Raw genomic sequence first — 24,701 nt, forward strand, 5'->3', positions numbered from 1 at the left:
ATTTGCTCTCTTTGCGAGTTTCCAAGTGAGACGAGAGGCTCAGTACTGATCTAATGTCTATGAGTGAAGTATAGAGCTGTAGTCAGATTATGGTTAGCCTAGCTTAGCATAAATAGTGGAAGCAGAGGGAAACAGCTGGCCTGGGTTTTTCCAAAGTGAAAATGTGCCCACCTACACATCTTAATACACAGACATGAGCCTGATATCAATCTCCTCATCCAACTCTTGGAAAGAAAACCAATAAGGGTACTCTCGAGATGGTGAACTATTCCTTTAAGTAATCATACAAGAGCAGCACACAAAAATAAATGATTTACTTGGAAATTAAATGCTAATATCTAATGTTTTTGACAATCGTGCTACTGAATCCAGTTTTGTCCAGTTTTCATCCAGTTGTGCATCCTCTGATTGCAAAAATTCACATTCAGTTTTTCGATGTCTTCAACCAACTAGAGATGTTCCGCTTTCTTCATTTTCTTCAAAATATATGAATATTTGACAGCATCTGCCCCATTCTGCACCATTTCATCTGTCAAATTACTAAATGAATGCACAAATTGGCTATGTCCTGTCTCTATATCTTTTGTAACACTTTGCATACATTTTTCCTCTTCTCATCCCAAAAGTCTTGGAAAAATTAAGCTCTAACACCAAAACCCAATCACAATATTTCATTCAATAACTACTATATGTCAAAATGTTTTAATCATACACTATAACCTATAGATGGATGGATGGATAGATGGATGATAGATAGATCAAGAAGATAATTTAGAAAGTATAAGTAAATGATTAACAAACTAGATTTACATTTATCCATATACATTAATAATTTAGACATATACTAATGGTAAGTGAGTGTGTTATGTTTTAGAAATACTTATTAATACAGCAATTCGGGTAGAAGAAGAAGACATACTTTATTAATACCCCAAGGGAATTGTTACACATTACACACAGGCCTGAAATACACACACACGGCCAGGACCTGTACACGAACTAATGGAGAGATGTCAGAGTGAGGGGGCTGCCCACGGACAGGCGCCCCCGAGCAGTTGGGGCTTCGGTGCCTTGCTCAAGTCCACGCTCTGTACTTGGTCCAAACCGGGACTTGAATCAGCGACCTTCCGGTTCCCAGGCCAAGTCCTTATGGATGAAGCATTTACTAGCGATTACCTAAGTATTTGTATGTGACCTCATCTAAAGTGAGAACTATACTATGTATGTCTCTCCAAGCGTTTACAAATGAGACTGTGAGGCTCACAGAAGTCTCAGTTGTCTTCTAAACAGAAAAAGGGAAATATATATACAACACAAAGTGATATAGAACGTGTTGCAGAATGCAAAGAATGTACTCTAGAGAACAAACATACCTCTCAGCCATTCATTCATTAATAAGAAAACATGTCCAAAGCACAGATTGTGCTTCAGAAGAACATGGCTGGATACAAACATTTGTAACTCTACAACTGGAATGTTGATATTAAATTAAAGTAAACCTGTGCAATCTCATATAAAAAAACATTGAGAGTACCAGTGCAGATAGATAGATAGATAGATATTTGTACTTTATTGGTCTCAAATTGGGAAATGATTCTTAAGTGCCAGATTGTGCAAATACTTGGAGAGCTAAAGAGAATGTGGAAAGAAAATAAGTGTTCTCCCCCCACCCCCCCGTCAGTCTCTAACTGTCAAGTCTCAAACACAAAACATCTGGTTTACATCTCTGTAGCCGGGAAACTCCAGAGCTCTTTACTTCCCGTAACAAGGTGGGACAAAAGAGTTGTGTAAGAAGTGCTGCTATCCCTTGTGTTGTCCTTCGGGTCACTGGGACCCGAAGGACAACACAAGGATTATGTACTTCCGTTTACTTTGTTGAGAATTGCTTTCTAAACCCTGTTTCTTGTAAAGTAAGTAAGTAAAGTTTATTTCTAGAACACATTTAAACACAGTTAAAGCTGACCAAAATGCTGTACAAACGAGCACTAAGATGCTGTATTAACCCTTGTTTTGTCCTTTGGGTCACCGGGACCCAAAGGACAACACTATCTTCTGATTATTTATTTTTTCAGATTACTACAAAAAGTAGTTGTTTTCGCACACCGATTGAGCAATGTAAGTACAAAAAAAAACTACTGGATTCCCATGAGAAAACCCAGAGGGAGGTTTTACATTGCGGCTACATAGCTCCAGTCAGACTCGGCTCTGCCTGCAGTGCAGAGTCAACTCAGCGAGAGGACTCTTAACTGCACAAATACACAGAAGCTAGAACTGTACGCATTCCTATCTGCTGAAGAGGACGTCAGTACATGTGGTGAGTCAGATTTAGCTTTTTTATGCATGTTTAGATCAGAATAGATTCAACTCTATTGTCATTGTGCAGTGTACAAATATAAAGACAGCGAAATGCAGTTTGGGTCCAACCAGAAGTGCAAAAAAAAAGCGATATACAAAGTATAGACAGGTGGTGCATAGGCAGGACAAGAAATATATTGCAGTGTTATAAGAGCAGAATAGATATGGCTATGTAATATGATCAATGTATGAACAACATGTACAGATATGTGCAATGTAGTAGCAGTGACATTATACTAGTAGTAAGAATAGTATAGATATATGCAGTGTATTAACAGAATATATAATAAGAAAAATAGAATAAATATGGATGTACTGAATGAACCATATAGACAGATATGTAAAGCTATGTGCAGTGTGGTAACACTGCTTTTTCATGCATGTTGACTGAACTTTAGAAAAGAAAATGTGGCAGACATAAAAACAGCATTAACATAAAATGTAATCGATTGCACCGTGACCCTTCGTTGTACTATTTCATTTATTTATTCTTTTTTTTTTTTCTTAAATGCCTTTTTATGCGTTATGTAAAACACTGAATTATTCCATTAATGAAATGTGCTAAAACTAGAACTTACCTTGCCTTGCCTAAAATGCAGTCAGATATATGTTTAGTATTTATGTAAAACATGTAGTATTGCATACAAAACTTTGGAAACTGAGTTTAATGAATCATTTAAATATGTTTAAAAAGAAAAAGAAAAAACATTTTAAGGGGTGTAGCAAATACTGAAGGTGCTGCAGTATTCTGTACTGCCCTTCATAGAGTATAGTATTTGAGTGTAGGGTTTCAATTAATGAATGTCCTGAGTATAATCCCTGTGTTCACATGTTGAGTTTGTTAGGATGTTAAAATGTAATCAATGTAATCATTTTATTTTCTGTGAGCATCAAAAAAACAATCCAAGGGCATTTAACCTTTTTTTTTTTTTTAAAGACTGGTGCCTTGGATTTTGTCTTGATGCTCACTGGATAATGATGTCAGCAATGTTTGTATTACTTGCAGCCAAATATCTCTAGGTTTCAATTGTGGGAGAAAGTAGATTTTTTTTTTAAGTTTTAAGATTATTTTTTTCAAATCCTAACCCTTTATTTGATAAAGTTAAGACAGGAAAGGGGGGGGACAGAGGGCGGATGACATGCAGCAAAGGGCCGCGGGTCGGACTCAAACCCGGGCCACTGTGGTAAGGACTGAGCCTTAGTATATGGGGCGCACGCTCAACCAGGTGAGCTACCCGGACGCCCCGAGACTAGGATACTTCATATAAAAAAGAAAGTTTAGTTCAGAGTAGGTTAAGGGTCAGAATGTATTTAACTTACTGGATAAAAGAAGTCAGTCGTTGATTCTGGCCATCAAATTCCTTTCAGAGGAGGTGAAAGCAGTTTGAAGTTCTCTGATGGCTCCTTCCAGCTGGTTGGTCCTGCTGCTACAGCTGCTCAGCTGGATATCAGCTGGCCAGGCCTGTTTCTGTGACCGCTACCCCTGGGGATCCTGGTCCGCCTGCTCCCAGACCTGCAACCACGGGACACAGCACAGGCAGAGGTGAGACACACTGGCTCAGATGAGACACGCTGACGTAGTGAGACACACTGACGCAGGTGAGACACGCTGACGTAGTGAGACACGCTGACATAGTGAGACACACTGCGCAGGTGAGACACACTGACGCAGGTGAGACACACTGACGTAGGTGAAACACACTGACGCAGGTGAGACACTGACGTAGGTGAGACACACTGACGCAGGTGAGACACACTGATGTAGTGAGACACACTGACGCAGGTGAGACACACTGACGCAGGTGAGACACTGACGTAGGTGAAACACACTGACGCAGGTGAGACACACTGACGCAGGTGAGACACACTGACGTAGTGGAGACACACTGACGCAAGTGAGACACACTGACGCAGGTGAGACACACTGACGTAGGTGAAACACACTGACGCAGGTGAGACACTGACGTAGGTGAAACACACTGACGTAGGTGAAACATACTGATGCAGGTGAAACACACTGACGTAGTGAGACACACTGACGCAGGTGAGACACACTGACGCAGGTGAAACACACTGACGTAGTGAGACACACTGACGTAGGTGAGACACACTGATGCAGGTGAGACACGCTGACGCAGGACACACTGATGCAGGGGGTGAGACACACTGATGCAGGTGAGACACACTGACATAGTGAGACACGGTGACGTAGTGAGACACACTGATGTAGGTGAGACACACTGACGCAGGCCACACTGATGCAGGGGGTGAGACACACTGACGTAGTGAGACACACTGACATAGGTGAGACACACTGGCGCAGGTGAGACACGCTGACGCAGGTAAGACTGATGAAGATGAGACACACTGACGCCGGTAAGACACACTGACAAAGGTGAAACACACTGATGCAGGTGAGACACGCTGACGAAGATGAGACAGTAATAAAGGTGAGACCCGCTGATAAAGGTGAGACACTTTGATAAAGGTGAGACACACTGACGTAGGTGAGACACGCACACAAATTGAAACTGTTGTGAAATAGAGCCAAAGCAATTTCTTTCCTCTGCTGTTTTCAGTTATTGTGAAATACAACAAAGCTAATGCGGATGACGGCAACAGCTGCTGCATGTAAAAGTGATTTTCATACTTTTTTTCACAGGGCTTTTAATTATCTTGATGAATACTTCTGGAAGAGCAGCTGCCGTCAGCTGTGTGAGGAACATGACAGAAGAGCTTGTAACGAGCAGGCCTGTCCCATCAACTGCCTGCTGACAGAGTATGGGCCTTGGTCCGACTGCTCGCCCTGCGCCAAGAAACAGGCAAGGAACACACATCACACTGCAAAAGCCCTGAAATATTATTCCCTGTCATGGCTGTGTCTTATCTCTATGCTTACAGACTTTTTCCTTTTCAGACCGGAAAAAGTGAATTGACTAAATGAAGTATGAGTGCCCAATGCAGAAATGAAGGAGCTGCTCACAGCTTGAAAACTTTAAATTTTTGGCGAGACGGCTCGAGGAAGATCTTAGAACACAAAAACAAATAGTATTTCATCTGCAGTAAAACGCTTTGCCTTACATGTAAAATAAATAAATAATCTAAGCTCAAATGTCCACTTTCTAGCTTTAGGAGCTTTAGATCATATTTCACTGACTTCATTCAGGGAATGGAGCTTAATATTTCGCTTTGAGGTTCCATTGGCAGTGTCATTCCAAAGTCTTGCTTTGATTAATATCCATTGATACATGTATTGTATAATTTCCTGCGAGTTTAGAATAATATAGTACATCTAAATACTACTAATTACTACCATATTACATATGGGTAAATTTGATGACGAAAACAACCAGGGGTCGAGATGCATTAGCCCTGGACTCTCTCTGTCTTAATTCAGTTAAATTCAATGAAGCTTTGTTGGGAGTTATTGGAATATACAAAAAAAGATTACATTAATAGTATATGATGCTATTTAAAAATTGCACTAGGCCCATTCATTCTATTCATTCATGCTTTTTGGCTTTTTCCCTTTCCTTTATTGTGTTATATATATTTTTTGTGCACATTATAGGTTTAGAAAGTCAAAAAGCCCAAAGTCCACCCCAACGGGAATTACCATCTCCAACAGAAAACACTGTTACAAAGTGACGAACGTGCATCACTTTGTAACACACGTCATAATGCTCGCCTAGCTGCTAGCGTGGCACGCCCTCATACTCTGCTTCTGACTGGCTAGTAGTCCTTACCTAGCTACTGAGCATGTGCGACTCCCAACAAAGATGGAACAGAAATGAGATGTCTCACTCTGTAACTAAAACTGAGAGCTCAACACACAGGGTGAAAAGCGGAGCTGCAGCAATGTGCAGTACAACAAAAATATGGTGTTATTTGAAAATTAAATAATGTAAACCTATTCTGATATAACCTCGAAATACAATTATGAACCTGAAAATGAGCATAATATGAGCACTTTAAACAATCCATGATGTATCATTTGTCTGTGACTGTAGAACACTCTCAGAAACAATACTGAGGACGTGTATTATGTATGCAACCCTTCTAAACACTAAATTATTTTTTTAATAGTGATCAATTTTGATAAATAAGTCGGTGATTGTTTAAAAATTGAGATTTACAGGGTCTTTAATCAAATAAATCTTGATCAGTCTGTCTCACATGTTGTCGCCACAGTTACGGACGCGGTCTGTCCAGAGGCCGTCCCAGTTTGGTGGATCGGCCTGCAGCCCGGAGCTGACGGAGGAGAGGCCCTGTTACCCCGCCACAGAGTGCCAGTTACCACCCATCGACTGCAGAGACGACTTCAAGTGTGAAAATGGTAAGTAGTGTTTTTACATGACTGGTGTGTGAAATAAGAAAAAGAAAAAACAGCGTCACATCCCCTAGGTGACGTTGGTATTTACATTTTCTTGTTCACTATTTTTTTCCAGATAATTTAAGGAATCAAATCAACATTTTTTAAGTCACAGGACTTCTATTATCTGTAATCTGCTGTCACAACACACACACACACACACACACACACACACACACACACACACACACACACACACACAGAAAGACGTATGTCAACATTTTATCTTCTACAAACATCTTTTCTGCTGCAGGACGCTGCATCAACTCGACGCTGACATGCAACAGGCAGAACGACTGCGGAGATAACTCTGACGAAAAAGACTGTGGCCACTTTAAAATTGTGTGTCCAGTGGAGAAGAGAGTGGCCCCCGGGGCTGACCTGGTGGGAAATGGGTAAGCTAAAGTTCAAAAGTTCCTTTCTGAGTTTACATCTTCCTGCTGTTTTCATAAATTACTTTCTTCTGGCACGTTTCTCCTGTTAAAAACATTTTTATAAGTAAGTCCTGCACTTTGTTGAGTTAAATTTGATGACATGTATGTATATGTATGATCTGATACAAAGACATAACTACACTTTTAATTAGTACCACGAAAGTGCTAAAGTGTGGACTAATTGCCACAGGTGTGTTGCACACATCGAGGTCGACCATTTGTTGAAACGTGAGATGGTGTTTGAGTTAGTGTGTTTTGAGAAGAGTTTTGTTATAATGTAAAAACCGATTGACATATCCAACTTAAAGGAGCTATAGTGCTTATTGCACATGAAACGCCAATGGGTTCTGACTTTTCAGTGATTTGTGTTTGAAGGTTTGATGCTCTAGCAGAGGAGCCAAGGGGAGCGGTATTGGACAACATGTTTATGGGAGGAAGTTGCAACATCAAGAGGCCTCGGAGCACGACGCTCTACCACCGAATCCCTCATAACTTTGAGAGCTTTGAAATTAAGGTTGTATTATTATTTGTAACAATTAATTATGAAGCAATTAAGTAAAGGTAGCCTGGTTCCAGACTTGTGAATCACCGCCCACATCTCAGATTTGTTCAGTGGTTTAAAATAAAATACTGTAAGTCTGAAAGCTGTGTGTTAGATTTTTAGTTAGAATTTATGCTCACAGTTAAACAACTTAATAAAAAGCAGAAATTAGATCAGCTTAAAACATATTAAGTCTGGCCCTATAAAACATTTAAATAAATATATATAATTACACATATGCACCCATATGTTTATGCTCACACTAGCTAGCTGTTCCATTCAGTGCTGTGTTGTACAATCTTTCCGTGATTGGAGAAACAACCAACCAATCAGAGATTGCCAGAAACACCGTGACAAAAACATTTTGTAAACTACTTTGATAATGTGAAAGGGAGTAACTTTTCTTTTTTCATTCAGAGCACCGGAAATAACAACTCCTAAATTAGCTTATTACTTCAATTGTTGGGAAACCTTAATAACCTTCACTCCCAAACAGGAATAAGCGCACATGAACAATGTTGGATATAGTGAAACGAGATGGCAATAAGTTTTTTGTTTGTAGGAAAATCAGACAATCCTAGTGGAAACTATTGCAACATTTTCTGTCAGCATTGCTGAATGCTGATCTGAGTTTCATAAACAAATCATTCATTTTGAACGACTCTTTAAAGAGTAACGAGTTAACTCGATCTGCATGTCCATGTCAAATTTCAGATTTCAAATTTTTTAGAGGTAAAGTCAGCTCAAATGACGAAACATACTCTTAATTGCCTCATCTTAAATGTAATTATTCTAATCTAAATAATTATGGCAATGATTTAAGGTCAAAACCTTACATATAGCCGCTGTAATAAAAAAATTTAAAACTTAACAAATAGAACTATTTATATGTTGACACGCCAAAGGAAAACTGCCTCAAAAAGTTATTGTCATGCCCTGACCCTGAGAACATTTAGCACACTTCCATTGGGTTTATTATTTTGCTTGTGTTTATATGATTGTGGCATGTACTGTAACAGAATTGTTTATTTATTAGGCAAAAAAGCTAAGAGAGCTTGTGGAATACAGATAACTCGACGCTCACACACATCTCCCAGCTCAGCTTTGTAGGTAAACCAAAAGGATTAAACTGGTCTTCTTATCACTATCTGCTGTACTATATTTTTGAACACTATGAGCAGCTTTGGTCAAACATCTTCACATCCTGCACATAGAGCATTCAATCTAATAATATGAAAAAATGTTCATCAGTGTTTTGCAGAGAACTTTTCAGCTTTGGCTTTGCTGTTACTGTTCTTACTGTTATTGACCTTGATTAACTGTTGTGATTGTAAAGGTTGGCGAGCTGGAGGACTTCAACAATGAGCCCCACCCGCTGCACACCGAACCTATCAATTTAAAGACATCCAGCTCATCTGAAATTAGCCAACGAGGTCAAGATGGCCTTTTCATCCCCATTATTTTTCTCCCACTGTTTTTCTTCACTGGGAGTTCTATGTCGAGTAGCAGCACTAACAAGGAAGCTTTTGAAGCTTCAAAGAAAACGGTGAGTGACTCAAACACCAATACACACATTTGTAGTAAGATACTTGTGAGGAGCTTCATTCACGTAATGCATTCCCTTATCCCTTATATCCCCTAATATAAAGGATCAGACACATTTTACAAAATGTCCTTTCTCAGAAGGTCTGAAATATGGTCCCCACAACACCATTGGTACAAGAGCGTACACACACACACACACACACACACACACACATGGATGGGAGATGTTTGTTGAAAAGTTAACTAGATCAATAAATCCCCCATCCTTACCTTCATTTCCTGGAGACTTACCCTAACCATTGTCTCACATTGCCTTCCTCCACAGCACCGCATAGGAAGGTCTGGCTAGTCCACATGGCATTCCGGGATGGGAGAGAAAATTGCATTATTGGCATTTCTTTGAACCAATTACAATTGTCATGGCCGGCGGAGCATCGGTGCCTCTGCAAAATAGCTTTGGGAAGGAACTTGTTTTGGTGGAACATGTATACGTTAAAGGTTGTTTTGGTCGTGCAACAGAAAAATCCGATACGACAGATAGTCTAGCTAGCTGTCTCAATTTACCCTGCAGAGATCTGATGAGCAGTTAACCATAGTCCTTATAAATCGACCCAAGTTTAAAATTCCAACACAAAGAAACGAGAAGGTTACGGACAACCGGCCGAAAAGAGAGACCTGGAGGAATTTCAGGCGGCATCGGAGCAATCCCGGAAGTGGAACGTCGTGGATATAGACTACCCTAACCACGACCACTACTTGCCAAACCTTTACCCTAGGGTGGCTCAATGGATACACATTGCTGGGCTAAAGGGAGATGCACCAGATGTCCCCACCCTTCTTGTTATCTCCACTATCTATTTTGCAAGGGCGTTGTTGTTGACGCCGGGGCTTAGCGCCGCCCAGGGCGGTTGTGATTGGTTTAAAGAAATACAAACAAGCCAGAGGGGTTTTCCAGACTATACTCCAGCACTGACATGGTGCTGTGGAGATAGGTCTGGCAATGCAATGCCTTTTCACATGCACACACCTTACCGGTTGCAGCTATACGCTCCTTTTTCATTCATGTAATTTCCTATCTTTGCTGGCGTAGGACTCCAAGTTTTTCCGGGTGCACCAGGTTCTGCCCATATCCACGTTCAAGGTGAGGGACCCGAGGGACCTTGTCCTGGCACAGCCTTTCCTCCAGTTCCTTCAAGCTCTTCCTCTGGAATACAACTACCCCCTCTACAGGGACATCTTCCAGCGCTTTGGGACGCACTACTACAGCGCAGGGAAACTAGGGGGCCACTATGACCTGTTGTATCAGTACAGCCGAGAAGAGCTCACCAGTTCAGGTACAACAGCACAGCCAGGTGGGGTGGTCAAAATGTAGAATGACACCCTGGGCTGCAATGGTAACCCAAATGTCTGCTTTTTGATGCTGCGTAGATGTTAAAACAACATTTATTTTTTCTGACGTAAGCCGTACTAATGTCTTCTGATGTTATAGTCTGAGTACATTTTGGAAAAGGTCAGGTACAATTATAATGTTCCCTATCAACAACTCCATATAATACAATACTTTTTTACCTGTTAATACGTACATATTTTGTATTAAAGGTAAATTAAAGGGCAAAATCTATGTTTAACATTTCCACAAGAGTATGGAGGTAATTCAGTTCAATTGTATTTATAGTATAAAATGATAATAAGAGTTATCTCAAGACACTTTACAGATAGAGTAGGTCTAGACCACACTATAATTTACAAAGACCCAACAATTTCCCACAAGCAAGCATCTGGTGCAACAGGGGCGAGGAAAAACTTCCTTTTAGGCAGAAACCTCGGACAGACCCAGGCTCTTTGTGGGCGGCATCCGTCACTGCCGGTTTGGACACAGACACTGATACAGATATACAGATATAGAGAAATGTGATTCATAATAGTTATAGCAGTTGGAATGATGAACAGTGGCACTTATAGTAACAATACATAAAGATAGTGGAACTATGACTATAAATAATAGTTGTAGCAGTTCAGGGGGGCGGGGGCGTTGCGGGGTGTCGAGCAAGACCATGGCGGCAGCTCCAACCTTCAATTTATGTGCCACCCCAGTCTAAGGAAAACTGCGAGGCGAGAAAACATAAGGACTCCGGGGAATAAGCTCCCCAGAGAAAAGTTCGTAACAAGCATTTCTTGGGACATGAATGGACACAGATGGAAAGAGAGAGGAGATCAGTAACAGATGGGACTAAATGTCCCTTATCTTGTTCACAGATAATTCTTTCTTTAGAGGTTTGGATAGAAATTGTTGAAGCGCAAGAAACCCCAAATGAGTGTCGTTGAATAGACAGAACTAGAGGACAATGTAGTTTACCTGTTCAATTTAAATATATAGTGCCACATAATGTTTTTTTGTCAGTTCCTTTGTTTCTGTGTCGTGTTGCTCTACACTCTTGCTCTCAAACAGGTCAAACAGAAGAGCACACCATGGGCTGCCTTAGCAGAGAGACCACCTGGACCATCATCCTCTACACAGAACACAGCAGTGCAACCCGATGCCACAACAACAGGATGACTCAGAAATATGAAGGTTTGTTACTAAATCTGCCAGGAAGCACACATTCTTTATTCCAACACTGTTCATGGCTTACTGACTGTGAAAAGATGCTATTTACATCATGTTCATTCCCTATACATTTCTTTGATCCAGGCTCGTACGTTCAGTCAGCAGAAAAATCTTTCTCCATGGTGAAAGGAGGTCGAGTCCGAGAGGCAGCAGCTCTGGCCTGGGAGAGGCAGGGCCCCGCTCCGGACCGAACATCTTACAAGAACTGGGCCAAGTCTGTTCTCGAGAACCCTGCTGTGGTCGAATCCCAGGTTAAATCAAACACCGATGAAATGACTTCAATATTGAAGAAAATTAAAAAAATAAATCAAAGAGATAAGTTTACAAAAAGCTGATGTATAGTTTGTGTGGGTCTAGGTCCTCTCCATCATAGATCTGGTTCAGGGAATCCCATGTGCTGTCACAAAGAGGAGACACCTGAGGAAGGCCCTGCTGCAGTACCTGGACGAGTTTGATAGCTGCAAGTGCGCTCCCTGCCCCAACAACGCCAGGCCCGTTCTCTCCGGCACAGAGTGCAAGTGTGTTTGCCAAACTGGCACATTTGGCACTAACTGTGAGAGACGAGCTCCCGACTTCACTTCAGGTACAGCAGGACTGCTGCTTAAGTCGTGAGAACAAAGAGTGATGAATAAGAAATCTTTACCATGTTCACCATCTAAGTTTAGCGTGTTAGCATTTGCTAACATTTGCTAATTAGCACTAAAAACAAAGTACATCTGATGGGAATGGCATTAGTGTTGCAGGTATTTTTCATAAACCAAAGTATTGGACAAAGGTGATATTTTGGCCTGATGATGGTGCTAGATGAAAGGCAAAGGAAAAGTAACCTCCTAATACATGTTCATTCATCCAGAGGGGGGCCATGTATTTCTCTTATCATATTGAATGGCAATCCAGCCAGAAGTTGTGAAGACATTTCCCTCTGGAACAATCTAGTGGACTCAAAAGACCGATCAGTCCGACAGACCATTGCTATCCATAGAGCCATGCTTCTGCCCATTGATGGCACAGATTGTATCAAACTACATTTTAATCTTTGTGATTAGATCTTTCTTACTGAACATTGGGAGTTGTAGTTGACATCTCTATTTCAGTTTTTACGTCCACAGGCTTGTACTTTTGTCAAAGAACCAGACACTTCTGATGAGGTTGTTCATCTTTTCTACTGAGGATTCAATCTGGAGAGTTTTATGTCTATTCAAGCCTGAGTGATACCACTGTCAGTCACGACTATTGCCTACACAGATAAGGACTTTTACTGCAGAACCAGGGGTGCCTGAAATAACTCCTTCAACTTTACAACTCTAATGAGCAACAAACCAGTTTACCATGTCAGTGTTGCTTTCGGTGCACCAGCCTTGGCACATTTCATGGATAATTTTGTACATTGCACCCATCAACACCTGCCTATGCACTTTTCAATTCAATTCAATTTTATTTATAGTATCACATCATAACGAGAGTTATCTCGAGACACTTTCCAGATAGGGGATGCGCAAACCCAAACCTAAACTTATCTGGTTTGAGGTAAAAAAAAAGTATATATTTGCATGTGTTAAACAAATTTTAATAATACACTAGAATATATAATGTATACAAAAGTCTGTATTAAAACTATATATTTTTGTTCTCGCTTAAAATTGTAGGCAGGCTACTTAGTAGGCCAAACCTCTTAACCTGTGACCCTTGCTGTCATCAGGTCAGCTGCTACCTTCTATCATCCTCGTTTTTCATCACTATTTTATGAATGAAACATGTCGGAGAAACGGAAAAGTGCTGATGACTCCTCTGTATCAAAAAAGAAAGTAAGGCTCTCTCGAGAGTTACCTCAACTTCGGTTTCGGGGGGGCTCAGCTTTTCTAAGACATAAGTAGGGGGGGCGCCAAGGAAAAAAGGTTGGGAACCACTGGTATAGACCACACTCTATAATTTACAAAGCCCCAACAATTCTAGTAATTTCCCCACTTTTGTTATGGCCTAGGTTGGCAATGTTGGTTTGTCCGTCCATGTGTTTGCCCAATACTTCGGTTCAGAGCAAGATATCTTTAATTTGCTGTGTCCATATTATTAATTATATATTTTAACTCCTGACCTGAAATCAAACTTTATCAAGCTGATTGTAAAGAATTTTACGAATAACTCATGCTTCCTAGACGATGAATCATTAAAACCCCATGACCTACCTTCAAGTATTTCCCTTTAGGATAAAATTCAAATTAGTAGCTCCACTACTGGTTGAAATATATTCCAACACTTTTGTACTGTAGGATGTGAAGACTTACACACAACCTGCAACCTGTATGTGCTATATGCTAGCAATGCTAGACTTTTAACCTAAGATGTAATTCCATACTACAGTACAGTAGTGATTCTAACCAGGATTGGTTGTGTTCACCCTGCAAATGTGGTTTGGCATGTAATATCCACAGAGGCGGTAGATGGTTACTGGAGCTGCTGGGGACCATGGAGTGGCTGTGGAGCCTCAATGAAAAGACATCGGACGAGGAAATGTAATAACCCTGCCCCCCTCAGAGGAGGCCAACCCTGCAAGGGTCCTGAGAGACATGAGAATCCATGTCACATCTCCATCTTTCAAACGTAGGACGAACTGTTTGCTTTAAACGTCTTCAAACAGTCATGAAATGTCCAGTTTTAGACACTTGTCATGCCTTCACAGCAATCTGAAAGCCCAACATCCCATTAAGAAAGTCATTTAACTCATGATGATCAAATTAAAACATTGTTTTTCCTCATGAATTTTTTTTATATTCTCCTCTTTATGCTGGTATTGCAACCACTGTTGCTGTTACAGACATTTAAGCTCAAATTTACAAAAATGTGTAGGTTGTATTTTGTCTTCATACAGGTATTTAACTTTGGATTTACTGTATATTCTGGCTCATGTTTTTGTGTCCAGACAGGAGACTTGCGACAATGACGACGACTTCACTATAGGCTGGCAGGACGAGCTGCCTCCTGGTGTGCAGGGCTGCCTGAGGCCACAGAGTCCCGCCAACAGCTTCCTCAGGGTAAACACTAAGCCTCTAGCCTGCCGTTAGTGATTGATATGTACAGCAATCGAGAAACAGAGATTTCTCCATTTAATACAAAATATTTTAAAAAAAATTATGCAATTTAAAAACTCATTGAAGTTCAATACTAAATTGTTGCATAGCCCCATTAATTTAAAGAAATTAAAGCAGCGTGACACCTAAAAATGAAATGAAGTCCAACTCACAACTCCTGTGTGGTGGTGGTGTCACCTTCCAGACTCCACATCTCATAACATATAAAAAAAACAACTAAATTATGATCTCTTCATTATGCCTCAGTAAGTCAAAAACAACAATCAACCAAAAATAACAATATGTATCTGAAAATGATGAAGTATCACTTTGTATCTCTCAATTATGAATTATCACTTACTGTATCAGAAATATGTCAGTTATTATTATGTAATACTAGTATATACTGTGCAGAAGAAGGAAAGGAAGGAACAAATGGAAAAAGGTAGAGTTCTAGAAGAGGGAGGGAGTATAACGTAGTATTATGAAAACTAAAGAAAGATGCCAAGGAGGGTTTATATTTGTATCCCTTTACTCCAAAATTTGGAATGACATTCCCCATCACATACGAACATTATCATCCATCACATATTTTAAAAAGTCATATAAACTGTTTCTTCTTGATAGTCATACAATACTCACATTGATTGTTCATGTATTGTTTTTAGTCTTGTTTAACCGTATTTAATGTTTTATTTGTTTGTATCTGTCTAGTCCATGATAATGTCCTGTATAAATGTGCCGAAATTGTGTTCAATGTTCTATGTTGCTGCAGAACAGGAACCTGCTGGAAACCAGTTTTTAAACTGAGCCAGGCCCGTTTACTGTAACTTAATTGTTGCTTTTAAATTTTCCTGTATAATAAATGAAATGAATGAACGATCCCTCTTGTTCCTAACTGGTATTCATGGACTTCCTCCTCTGACAGAAAGCAAAGCAGTATTATAACTTTGGTGAGAACGATGACTTCCAGTGCTACACTGGATTTGACCTGGAGGGTTTTCAGTATATCAACTGTCTTCCTGATGGAACGTGGAGTCAACCAACAGGAAAATGCACCAGTAAGTTTGTTTTCTCACCAGGCAAGTGAACAGTGATCCGAGAACTCTGGTAATTCTGTAACCACGTCTCTGCAAATTCTTTTAACGCCATTCTCTATAAACACAAATATATTTCTGCACCTGATATCTACGTGAGATTAAAATCTGATTTCTTTTGGGGTTTTTTAGGGAACGTGTGCCTTCCTCCTGAGATCCCTGATGGCATGATGCTGTTTCCCAGCAAAGTCGAGTACAGGGTGGGGGAATCCGTGCGTTTGAGCTGTAACGATCCGGACCTGCGGCCGCTGCCGGGAGCCTTCTACAAATGCAGCGGCGGTTCCACCTGGCAGCCTCCATTACCGGCTGATCTACGCTGCACTGATGGTACAGTAGATGACCTATTCATGAGAAATTAGGTAAAACTTCCACATCCACTACTTTTAATGCAGGCGTGTCACAGTCGAGTTAGTCTCCACAGCGCTGAGGAGGAAGGTCTGGCTAGTCCACACAACATTCCGGGATAGGCGCTAAGCTCCGCACAGAGCAACGGCGCCTCTGCAAAATAGCCTCGGGAAGAAATTTGTTTTGGTGGAACATATGTGTACGTTCAAAAGTTGTTTTAGTCCACTTCGTCCTATTGTACAAAAGTGAAGCCAAAATATCCCAGGTACGGGCACTGCCATCTTGTAATTTTGGAGCCAGAGTCTGCTCAGTAGATCGAGCGATGGATCCGCGCTATCGAAGTCCCGTCAATACACCCGTTTCTCCTGGAAGTCATAGTGTTACATTCAGTTGTTCACACGAAGTGACAGAAAGCTGTGTATAGAATAAGGAAAGACAGCTAGAGAGAGGTTCAAACACTTCTTTCTTCTTTCTCACCTTCACACAGCTGACCAGTCAAGGTGTAGTCTCGCATTGCCAGACCTTCCTCCACAGCGCTGCGGAGGAAGTTCTGGCTAGTCCACACAACATTCGTGGATAGGAAAAAAAAAACATGCTCTGGTTTATTGGCATTTCTTTAAACCAATCACAATCATCTTTGGCGGCGCTAAGCGGCAGACGCAATAACGGTGCCTCTGCATAATAGCCTCTGGAAGGAACTTGTTTTGGTGGAACATGTGTACGTAGGGAGGCGAGCTCTGGAATTGAAATTGGTTGAGTGTGTGATGGAGAGAATAAGGCAGAAAATAAGGGCGCAACGGAACAATCCTGTAATTGAAAGGTCTTTGATATAGACTAGTCACGGTGTAAAGTTGGTGTGAATGTCGGAACTTCCATTTGAGAAAGTCAAACAATCGGTCCGACAAACTATTCTGATGTTGGAAAGGTGTGGGAGGAGGGGGTTTCTGAAACACACCGGCAGCTTAAGTCCTCATCCTTGAAGTCTTTTTTCTTTTAAAAGCTAAATATATATAGTTTGAAAACACTTAATCTAAATCTTATCCTTCAAAATGTTCTAGTGTGGCATCTTCTTCGTCTCATTCTGGTGAGCCATGTCATAATGGGCTCATTACTGCCCCCTGTGGCTGAACAGCAGAAGCCCCCCACTGCATTTACAGTTGATGAGCACTAGTCTTGCATTGCTAGATCTATTTCCATAGTGCTGTGTCAGTGCTGTAGTAAAGTCTGGCAACACCACTGAATCTATTCTTGGATAGGGGGAAAAAAAACCTCTCTGGCTTGTTTGTAATTCTTTAAACCAATCACAATTGTTCTGGGCGGCGCTAAGCCCCAGATGCAGCAACAGTGCCTTTGCTAAATAGTTAGCAGAGATAGTGGAAAGGAGGGGCATCATGTCAGGCTTTACCCAGCACTGTACATCCGCTGAGCCAGACTAGTGACACGCCAACTGTAGTGGGTATTTTCTTTTTTTCAATCAGCCACAGGGTGCAGCAATGAGCCTATTTCACAGTCTAAAAGGTGCAAGAAAAAGGTGAGATTCATGCTTTGTCATCAGTGTTTGTTGAGACAGTGTTTTTGCTTCAAGGATGAGGACTAACTGGTTGGTTTGGTAAATGCCATACACATCTGGTTCCACACTTATGATAAAGTGCAGCCGCTTCCCTCAGCTTTTCTATTGGAATACATCCAGGACTGTCCCCCACAACGTGGATGAGACCACTTATGTTTTATATATATATATAAATAAAAAAAAACTGTATGCAAGAAATGAAAAAGATGTCTCTTGTTGTTTCTGTGCATGTCCTGTGTGTAGAGGTACCGTTTGTTCCTGAGAGTCAGTGCGGTCAAGGAGAGAAACGACAGGGCTCTAAATGTGTCTGTATTCAACGGGAGAGCTGCCTGTAAGTTTTTCTAAACTATTTTACTGTTTTTTTTCTTCTTTTTCTTCATATCTTATGAGCATGTCATTGTTTTTATTAGTTATTTGAAGTTAGTCTTATGAGAAGCACTTTCAATTGCATTTAATCCATTGTGGTAGATATGATTTATGAAATCAAACAATTGTGGGTGTTGAAACAACTATCTGTCAAATGTTATTGATTATACCATGGTTTGGGTGAATACTTAATACTGATTGGCTGCAGGGTGTCCATTAAAAAGTGATATTGGACACCTACTAAGTACAAACGTGATTCCGGTGAAACTCTCCCTCTACCGTTTTAACCCTGTCAAGGTCTAAGCCGTTTGTCCAGTTATGCACATTCAAGTTATATACATCATCTCTTTCAGGAGAACCTGGGCTATCAGGACATGTATGCTGCAGGGATGTCACATGAATGTATACATTGTTAACGATTTATGTGTCTCTATAGTCGTATAATCATATGACTATAGAGACAAAATAAAAAGACTTAACAGAATTGAAATCTCACAGAAATGTATTGAAATCACACAGGGAACAATAATGACTAAACGTTTTGGCTTTTCAAAATTGTTCTCCCAAGTGAAACAAAAATACACTCTGTAACTAACAAAAATATAAAACTATTAAGTTTTTTTCCCCCCAGCAAAGTCCATACGCTTTTATCTAAAAAGATTAGGAATGTCATCTCTAATGCATTATTTGTCTGCTATTTGACATCAGTAGGCCAAATCACACTCATTTCAGCCTCCAGGCTTCATTGTGCAGTCTACACGCACACACACAGACACAGTAAATAAGGCCCCCCTGTAAGGCCTCTCTTACAGCAAACTCGAGCAAACTCGATCCCCCAAATGACTTGATGTGATCGGTCGAGCCAGCTGTCAGTCAAAACACCCCAATCAAAGATGGAACCCGGCTAACGTGATTACATCGGTTTTTGGTACAAAAAGATGACTAAATACAGTAACTAGCAGTTCAATCATGGAATTATCGCTCTGGAATTATTGTGCTAAGTCTGCAAAGAGTCACTGACTTCCCGGCCGGATTACTAAACTACTCGAAGGGCTATGAAGACACCGAAGGACAATCTAGAAAGGGCTAGCTGTCAGCAAACTGCTATAGCTACGATGAGACAATGGGTCCAAAGGTCGCGATGCAAACGGAACATACGCAAGTTAATTTTTGGCTTCATGATTATTTATTTATGTTACAAAGACACTGTAATTCCATGATGAATTAAATAAGCTTCTATGGCCAAAAGTTGTCAGAGCACCTCGTTGAAACGCGCATTTTTTTCTGCTTCTAAACAAAAAAAAAAGTAAGTCTCTACACCTATTGATCTGGAGATATTAAATAAGACATATAAAGTATGTATTTCTCTTGTCGCGGGCGACAGCGTCGATTTAGTAATAATAATAATCTAAATATCTTACTTACAAATTGAGTGTAGTCCTTTAGTGCCTCATCCTCTGGACACCCCAGGATGGCGCTAATACACAAGCTAAAAGAACTAAGTTACACTGCCCCTCTGAACTTTGTTTCAAATTTAGCGATTATCACACATCCCATCCTGTGATCTGGTGACAGGGGCATGGCTTGATAGCGAGCTTGTCTTGTTCTTAAACATACTGTCAAATTGTATTTGTTTATCAACCGTAAGCAATGTAATTGACTTTGAATCTTGCTAGCATAACGTTAGCTTTCTGGCTTGTAACTTAGCTGAGCCAAAGGGTTCTGAGCTGAGCGGACTAGAAATATCTCCTGTTGCCAAGCGTCACCACATCGTATCTAAGGTCCATCCTATTTACTGGAGCAGTGAATGTTTCCATTGGAAAGGAATGTCATGGGATGTGAATCAGACCCGTCGCCAGACCTCAGTCTTAAGGGGGGCATATGAAATACATGGGAGGGCACAATTATTATTAGGGTACAGTACGTATATTTATAATAATCATATACTCTTGTTATACTATTCGCACGTAATCATCACGTTAAACATAACCAACAGCAATATGACCAGGTAGCCTATATAGCCTACAACACATTACATAGAAGCAATGTTATGAATATCCATAAAACACTTGACTATACAACATATTAGATGTAACACCAGAAGCATCTCTCAAACATTGCATTTTAAAGCAGTCAACAGGATATGCATTGCTATGCATGTGCCATGAGACACGCACGCACGCACGCACACACACACACACACACACACACACACGCACAGAGACTTTGAACCTACCGGTACTTTGAGTGGAGGCAGCATGTCCTCTCTCCAGTCCCTCCTGTCATTTGAAGCTGCATGCTTATTTAAGCCCTTGTCTGTAAATCTTAAACCCCTTAATGAAGAAGGTCGCGTCCGATGATACAGATGTGAATTTCCTGCAGGCATAACAAAATGCGGAGTCCTTTTCCACCGAGTAGCGTTTTTAGTTAGTTTTTTTTAACCAAACATTTTGACTGGATATTTCCTCAACACAACCTGTTTGGGTTTGTCCGTCACACCCCCTGATTCAACAGTTAGTTGTGACCCCCATATGCTGCCCCAGTCGCAGTTGCACTTGACCTGCAGGTCCTGCCAGGCCCAGGGTCGGGCTCCACGGAGCTACTAGCATCAGGCTCAGACTGTCGTCCAGGGGCTCCTTCTCCAACGACAACATCAGGAGGCGTCGGTGTCGTATCCAATTTGGCAGAGGAGAATGTTGGTGGGCTTTTCAACCACTTACGGATATCCATAACTCATCCAGCTTTCAAAAATGTGCGGTAACTGTTGAGCGGCTACACTGACGTAGGCTACGTCACGTCGTAGCCTAACTTTCTTTTTAATAAGGCCGTGATAGGCTGTTGCAGTGTAGATTCCCATCAATCAAACAAAAATCACACCATTGTTTATTTATATTTTTAAAGTTTTAATGATAATGAATGCAACATTAATGCAACACAAAATTAGCAACTATGATAATATAAAATTAAAGTAATTTTTTAAAGAGGTCTGTACCTCAAGTGGGGGGGGCACAAGCATTTTTGGGGGCGGGCCTGGCCCCCTATGGCCCGCCCATAGCGACGGGTGTGATGTGAATGATTGTTCCAGGTATTAGCCAAACCATTGAGTGTAATCAGGGAAACAGAGTTATTGCTTGAAAAAAATAGATTTTGCAAAAAACACACCAAAAAATAAATTAATGATCCTAAAATAATGTTCTTTGGCAAAAAAAGCATGGTATACGTGGGTTAATGCCCTTCGAGGTGTCCACTATCATCAGGTAATTAAGTCATCCATTAATTCCTGATAACGGACACCTCATTGGGCACTGACTCTCACATATATGAGGAAATTAAAATGTGAAAGCTAAGTGTAATACATTATTCTTTACCAGCATCTGACTGTGTGTGTGTGTGTGTGTGTGTGTGTGTGTGTGTTGGCGTGTACGTGCAGTTCACAACCAGAGAGTCTCTGCATCCTGAACTTGGACATCGGTGTCACCGTGCCAATGTCCCTGTGCTCCTTCCATGCTGGTCGTTGCCATGGTGATCCGCTCTTCTTTGTTAACGAAGGCGCGTGTGACGCGGCTGATTTGGCCAAACTGGAGTGGGCCGTGTTCAGAGCCAACATGTCCTCTAAGAGCTCTGTTCAGCAGCGCTGTGATCTCAACACGTGTTATGAATGGGAGACCTGCTCTGGTGAGTTTGTCTGACATGAAACCGTTTTATATATAAATTTTTTTTTTTACATTCCGTTCATGGTTGGATTCAAAAAGAGTTTAAGCAGACCTCAAGTTTAACCATACTATCTAAATCATGGAAAAAGCCAGGGGTGGAGCCAGACATTGGAAACATTCCGGTCTCAGCCCAAACCTAAGGCTTGTCCGGAGTCATGCTCTATTTACAGCAGCTATATGCACTCTTTTTCCATCCATTTGATAATAGATTGCCTAAAAATCTATACATCATTTGGGAAAAACATGAAAGTTGCCAAAGAAAAGAAATAAAGAACCTGTAGAGCCTACACCCTGTTTGGTATCTAATTGTTCTCCAACTGTCTTCATCAATCTGAAACCAGAACACAACAAATGTTGAGGAAGACTGCTACCAAAAAAGAGGCAACAAATTGTCTGATGTTACTGTTTAAGTTTCATAACATAGGAAGTGTAGGAATTTGGCATAAACAGTATACTGGTAACTAATCTTGAAACCTTATTTTTATTAAAGTTCACAGACTGAATGGCGATATTTCCCCAGTAATAGAACTTGGGGCTGGCTGCATTGATTTGCCGGTCCAGTCAGAGGGACTGAGGGGAAATGCCACACCCCCACCTCCACCTTGCCCCCTCCTCTCCTCCTCAATAGTTACAGACACAGAAATGGCACATACTAAGGAAAGCTCATTGAGGGACTGGCTCTAGTGGCTGTAATTCTGCACTAAGGGATGAATTTCGGGAAAGAGACTTCAGATACAGTATTAGGGGACCACTAAGGTCTATATAAAAGAGACTTCAGATACAGTATTAGGGGACCACTAAGGTCTATATAAAAGAGACTTCAGATACAGTATTAGGGGACCACTAAGGCCTCTATAAAAGAGACTTCAGATACAGTATTAGGGGACCACTAAGGTCTATATAAAAGCATCCAAAGAGCACCATATCATGGGACCTTTAAGACTTGTATTATATCTAATTATTTTCCTCATGTCTGTCCTCAGCGTCTAAGAAGTGTGAGTGCGTAGTTGCTCGGAACTGCCCCAAGGTTGACGAGCACATGTTCTGTGTGAAGCTGACCCAAGCCCAGAGGACTCGCAGCTTGAACCTTTGTTCTATGGCCGCCCTCAAATGTGCCAGCTACCAGTTTGAGATTCTCAATGAAGGCGTCTGTGAGTCCACATGATCCTTCAAAATGTTTTTCTGTGCCGTTGCACTCAACCTCTGAATTCATCTAACACATTATAGTCATTAGCACATATTGCATGTTTTTCTTTAAAAACATTACATTTATAAAAGAAAACTAGACTGGCAGGCAGGTATACTTGGGTCCAAGAACCCGTGGGCAACTTATCTCTAAGTCTAAATTGGACTCAAACTGTTTAGCTAGTGTTTTAGGATGCACGTTTAGCTTGGGTGGGCCGCAGTTCATCTAGTGAACTTTCAGAGGCTATTTTCTGAAAATACCTGGTACAGTACATATAATTTTCTTGAAAAGGGCATCATCGGATTTTTTTGCAAATTTGTTATGACAATACTGTATCTGACAACCAAATTTATCATACTGCCACCTAATGTCAGATTTGCACCAAATTTGGTACAGGAAATGTGGGGTAAATACCACATTTGTGTAATTTGGTTAATATATTGGTGATCTGGAGCAAAAATATCATTACATATTGACATTGACATGTGTGAAAGCATCACCAAACCTTGAACTATTTGCAATAAAACCACCCTGAGATAGGATTACAATAGGAATAACAGTTATAGTGCCACATATGTTGGATTTGCAGTAAATCTATACCTATGGTTGGTCTACCGTATGTGATGTTATTTGGGGAGAAAGTGGGTTTCACATATTTCTTAGAATTGTTGACAGTTTGTGCATGCACCCCTAAGAAACAGAGTAACATGTGAAAGCACAGATGTCTTTAAAAACATAATGTTGGGATTTTTAAAGCTTTGTAGATAGACTGTTGATGTGTAAAGAAAGATAAAAAAAAAAAAAAAAATGGAAATGAAAGTTTTATCACTTCTCAGAGGTCACAGACAACAATACCAAAGAGGGCCAACAATGTTTGGAAAATTGTTTTCCCCAGCACAGCTCTGATCACTCAGTGATACAGAAATACAGTTAGGTTTAATTACATGCACAGTGGAATATTAACACATGCTTCACATGTATCAATAGAATCATAAATTCCTAACATTGTCTGTTTTTTTTTTTTATTTCTTACGGAGATTTTCAGTGCCCCTTTTGCTAACCATTCAATTTAAATGTACTATTTGCCACCTCAGAATATTTTTCTAACCATACATGCTTAGGAATGTGACCAGGAGATATCTAGATACTCAAGACCCAGACTAAACTAAGGTTGTTTAAGTAATGTGCTGTCCTTTAATGCTTTTTTTTTTGAAAACTCCAACCAAACTAAAAAGTTGGACTCTGTTTGAAACAACTTGGGGTACTGGCAATTTTTACGACTCAATGTACCAATGACAGAACAACCATGCCCAAAGGATTTTCAAGATAAGAGCGTATTCAGTGCACTAAAATGTAATGGAGTTCTGCACTATGGTTTATTAAAATGACACATGATTTCATAAACTATAGAAAACATGCATAAAGAAGGAAATTCCAAGGTATGAGGCCAAGTATGGTATTTGGAAATCTGCACATTTTGAATTCGTAAGTGATTTGTGAAATT

At 40.6% G+C, this 24,701-nt stretch overlaps 1 protein-coding gene across 1 annotated transcript; it reads left to right on the top strand.

The window, feature by feature from the left end:
- The first annotated feature begins 2,051 nt into the window (after positions 1-2,051).
- c6 (complement component 6) lies at positions 2,052-24,370 on the top strand. Its single transcript, XM_039780128.1, has 18 exons — positions 2,052-2,314; positions 3,726-3,898; positions 5,018-5,177; positions 6,547-6,691; positions 6,981-7,122; positions 7,537-7,675; positions 9,039-9,248; positions 10,338-10,581; positions 11,697-11,819; positions 11,940-12,106; positions 12,213-12,438; positions 14,285-14,453; positions 14,773-14,884; positions 15,849-15,981; positions 16,150-16,344; positions 18,176-18,263; positions 21,729-21,973; positions 22,995-24,370. Exons 2-18 carry the CDS (start codon positions 3,753-3,755, stop codon positions 23,174-23,176), a joined length of 2,826 nt encoding a protein of 941 aa, XP_039636062.1. The 5' UTR covers positions 2,052-2,314; positions 3,726-3,752; the 3' UTR covers positions 23,177-24,370.
- The last annotated feature ends 331 nt before the right edge of the window (positions 24,371-24,701 follow it).

Source organism: Perca fluviatilis, chromosome 17 (genome assembly GCF_010015445.1).
Source record: "Perca fluviatilis chromosome 17, GENO_Pfluv_1.0, whole genome shotgun sequence".
NCBI classification, from domain to species: Eukaryota; Metazoa; Chordata; class Actinopteri; order Perciformes; family Percidae; genus Perca; species Perca fluviatilis.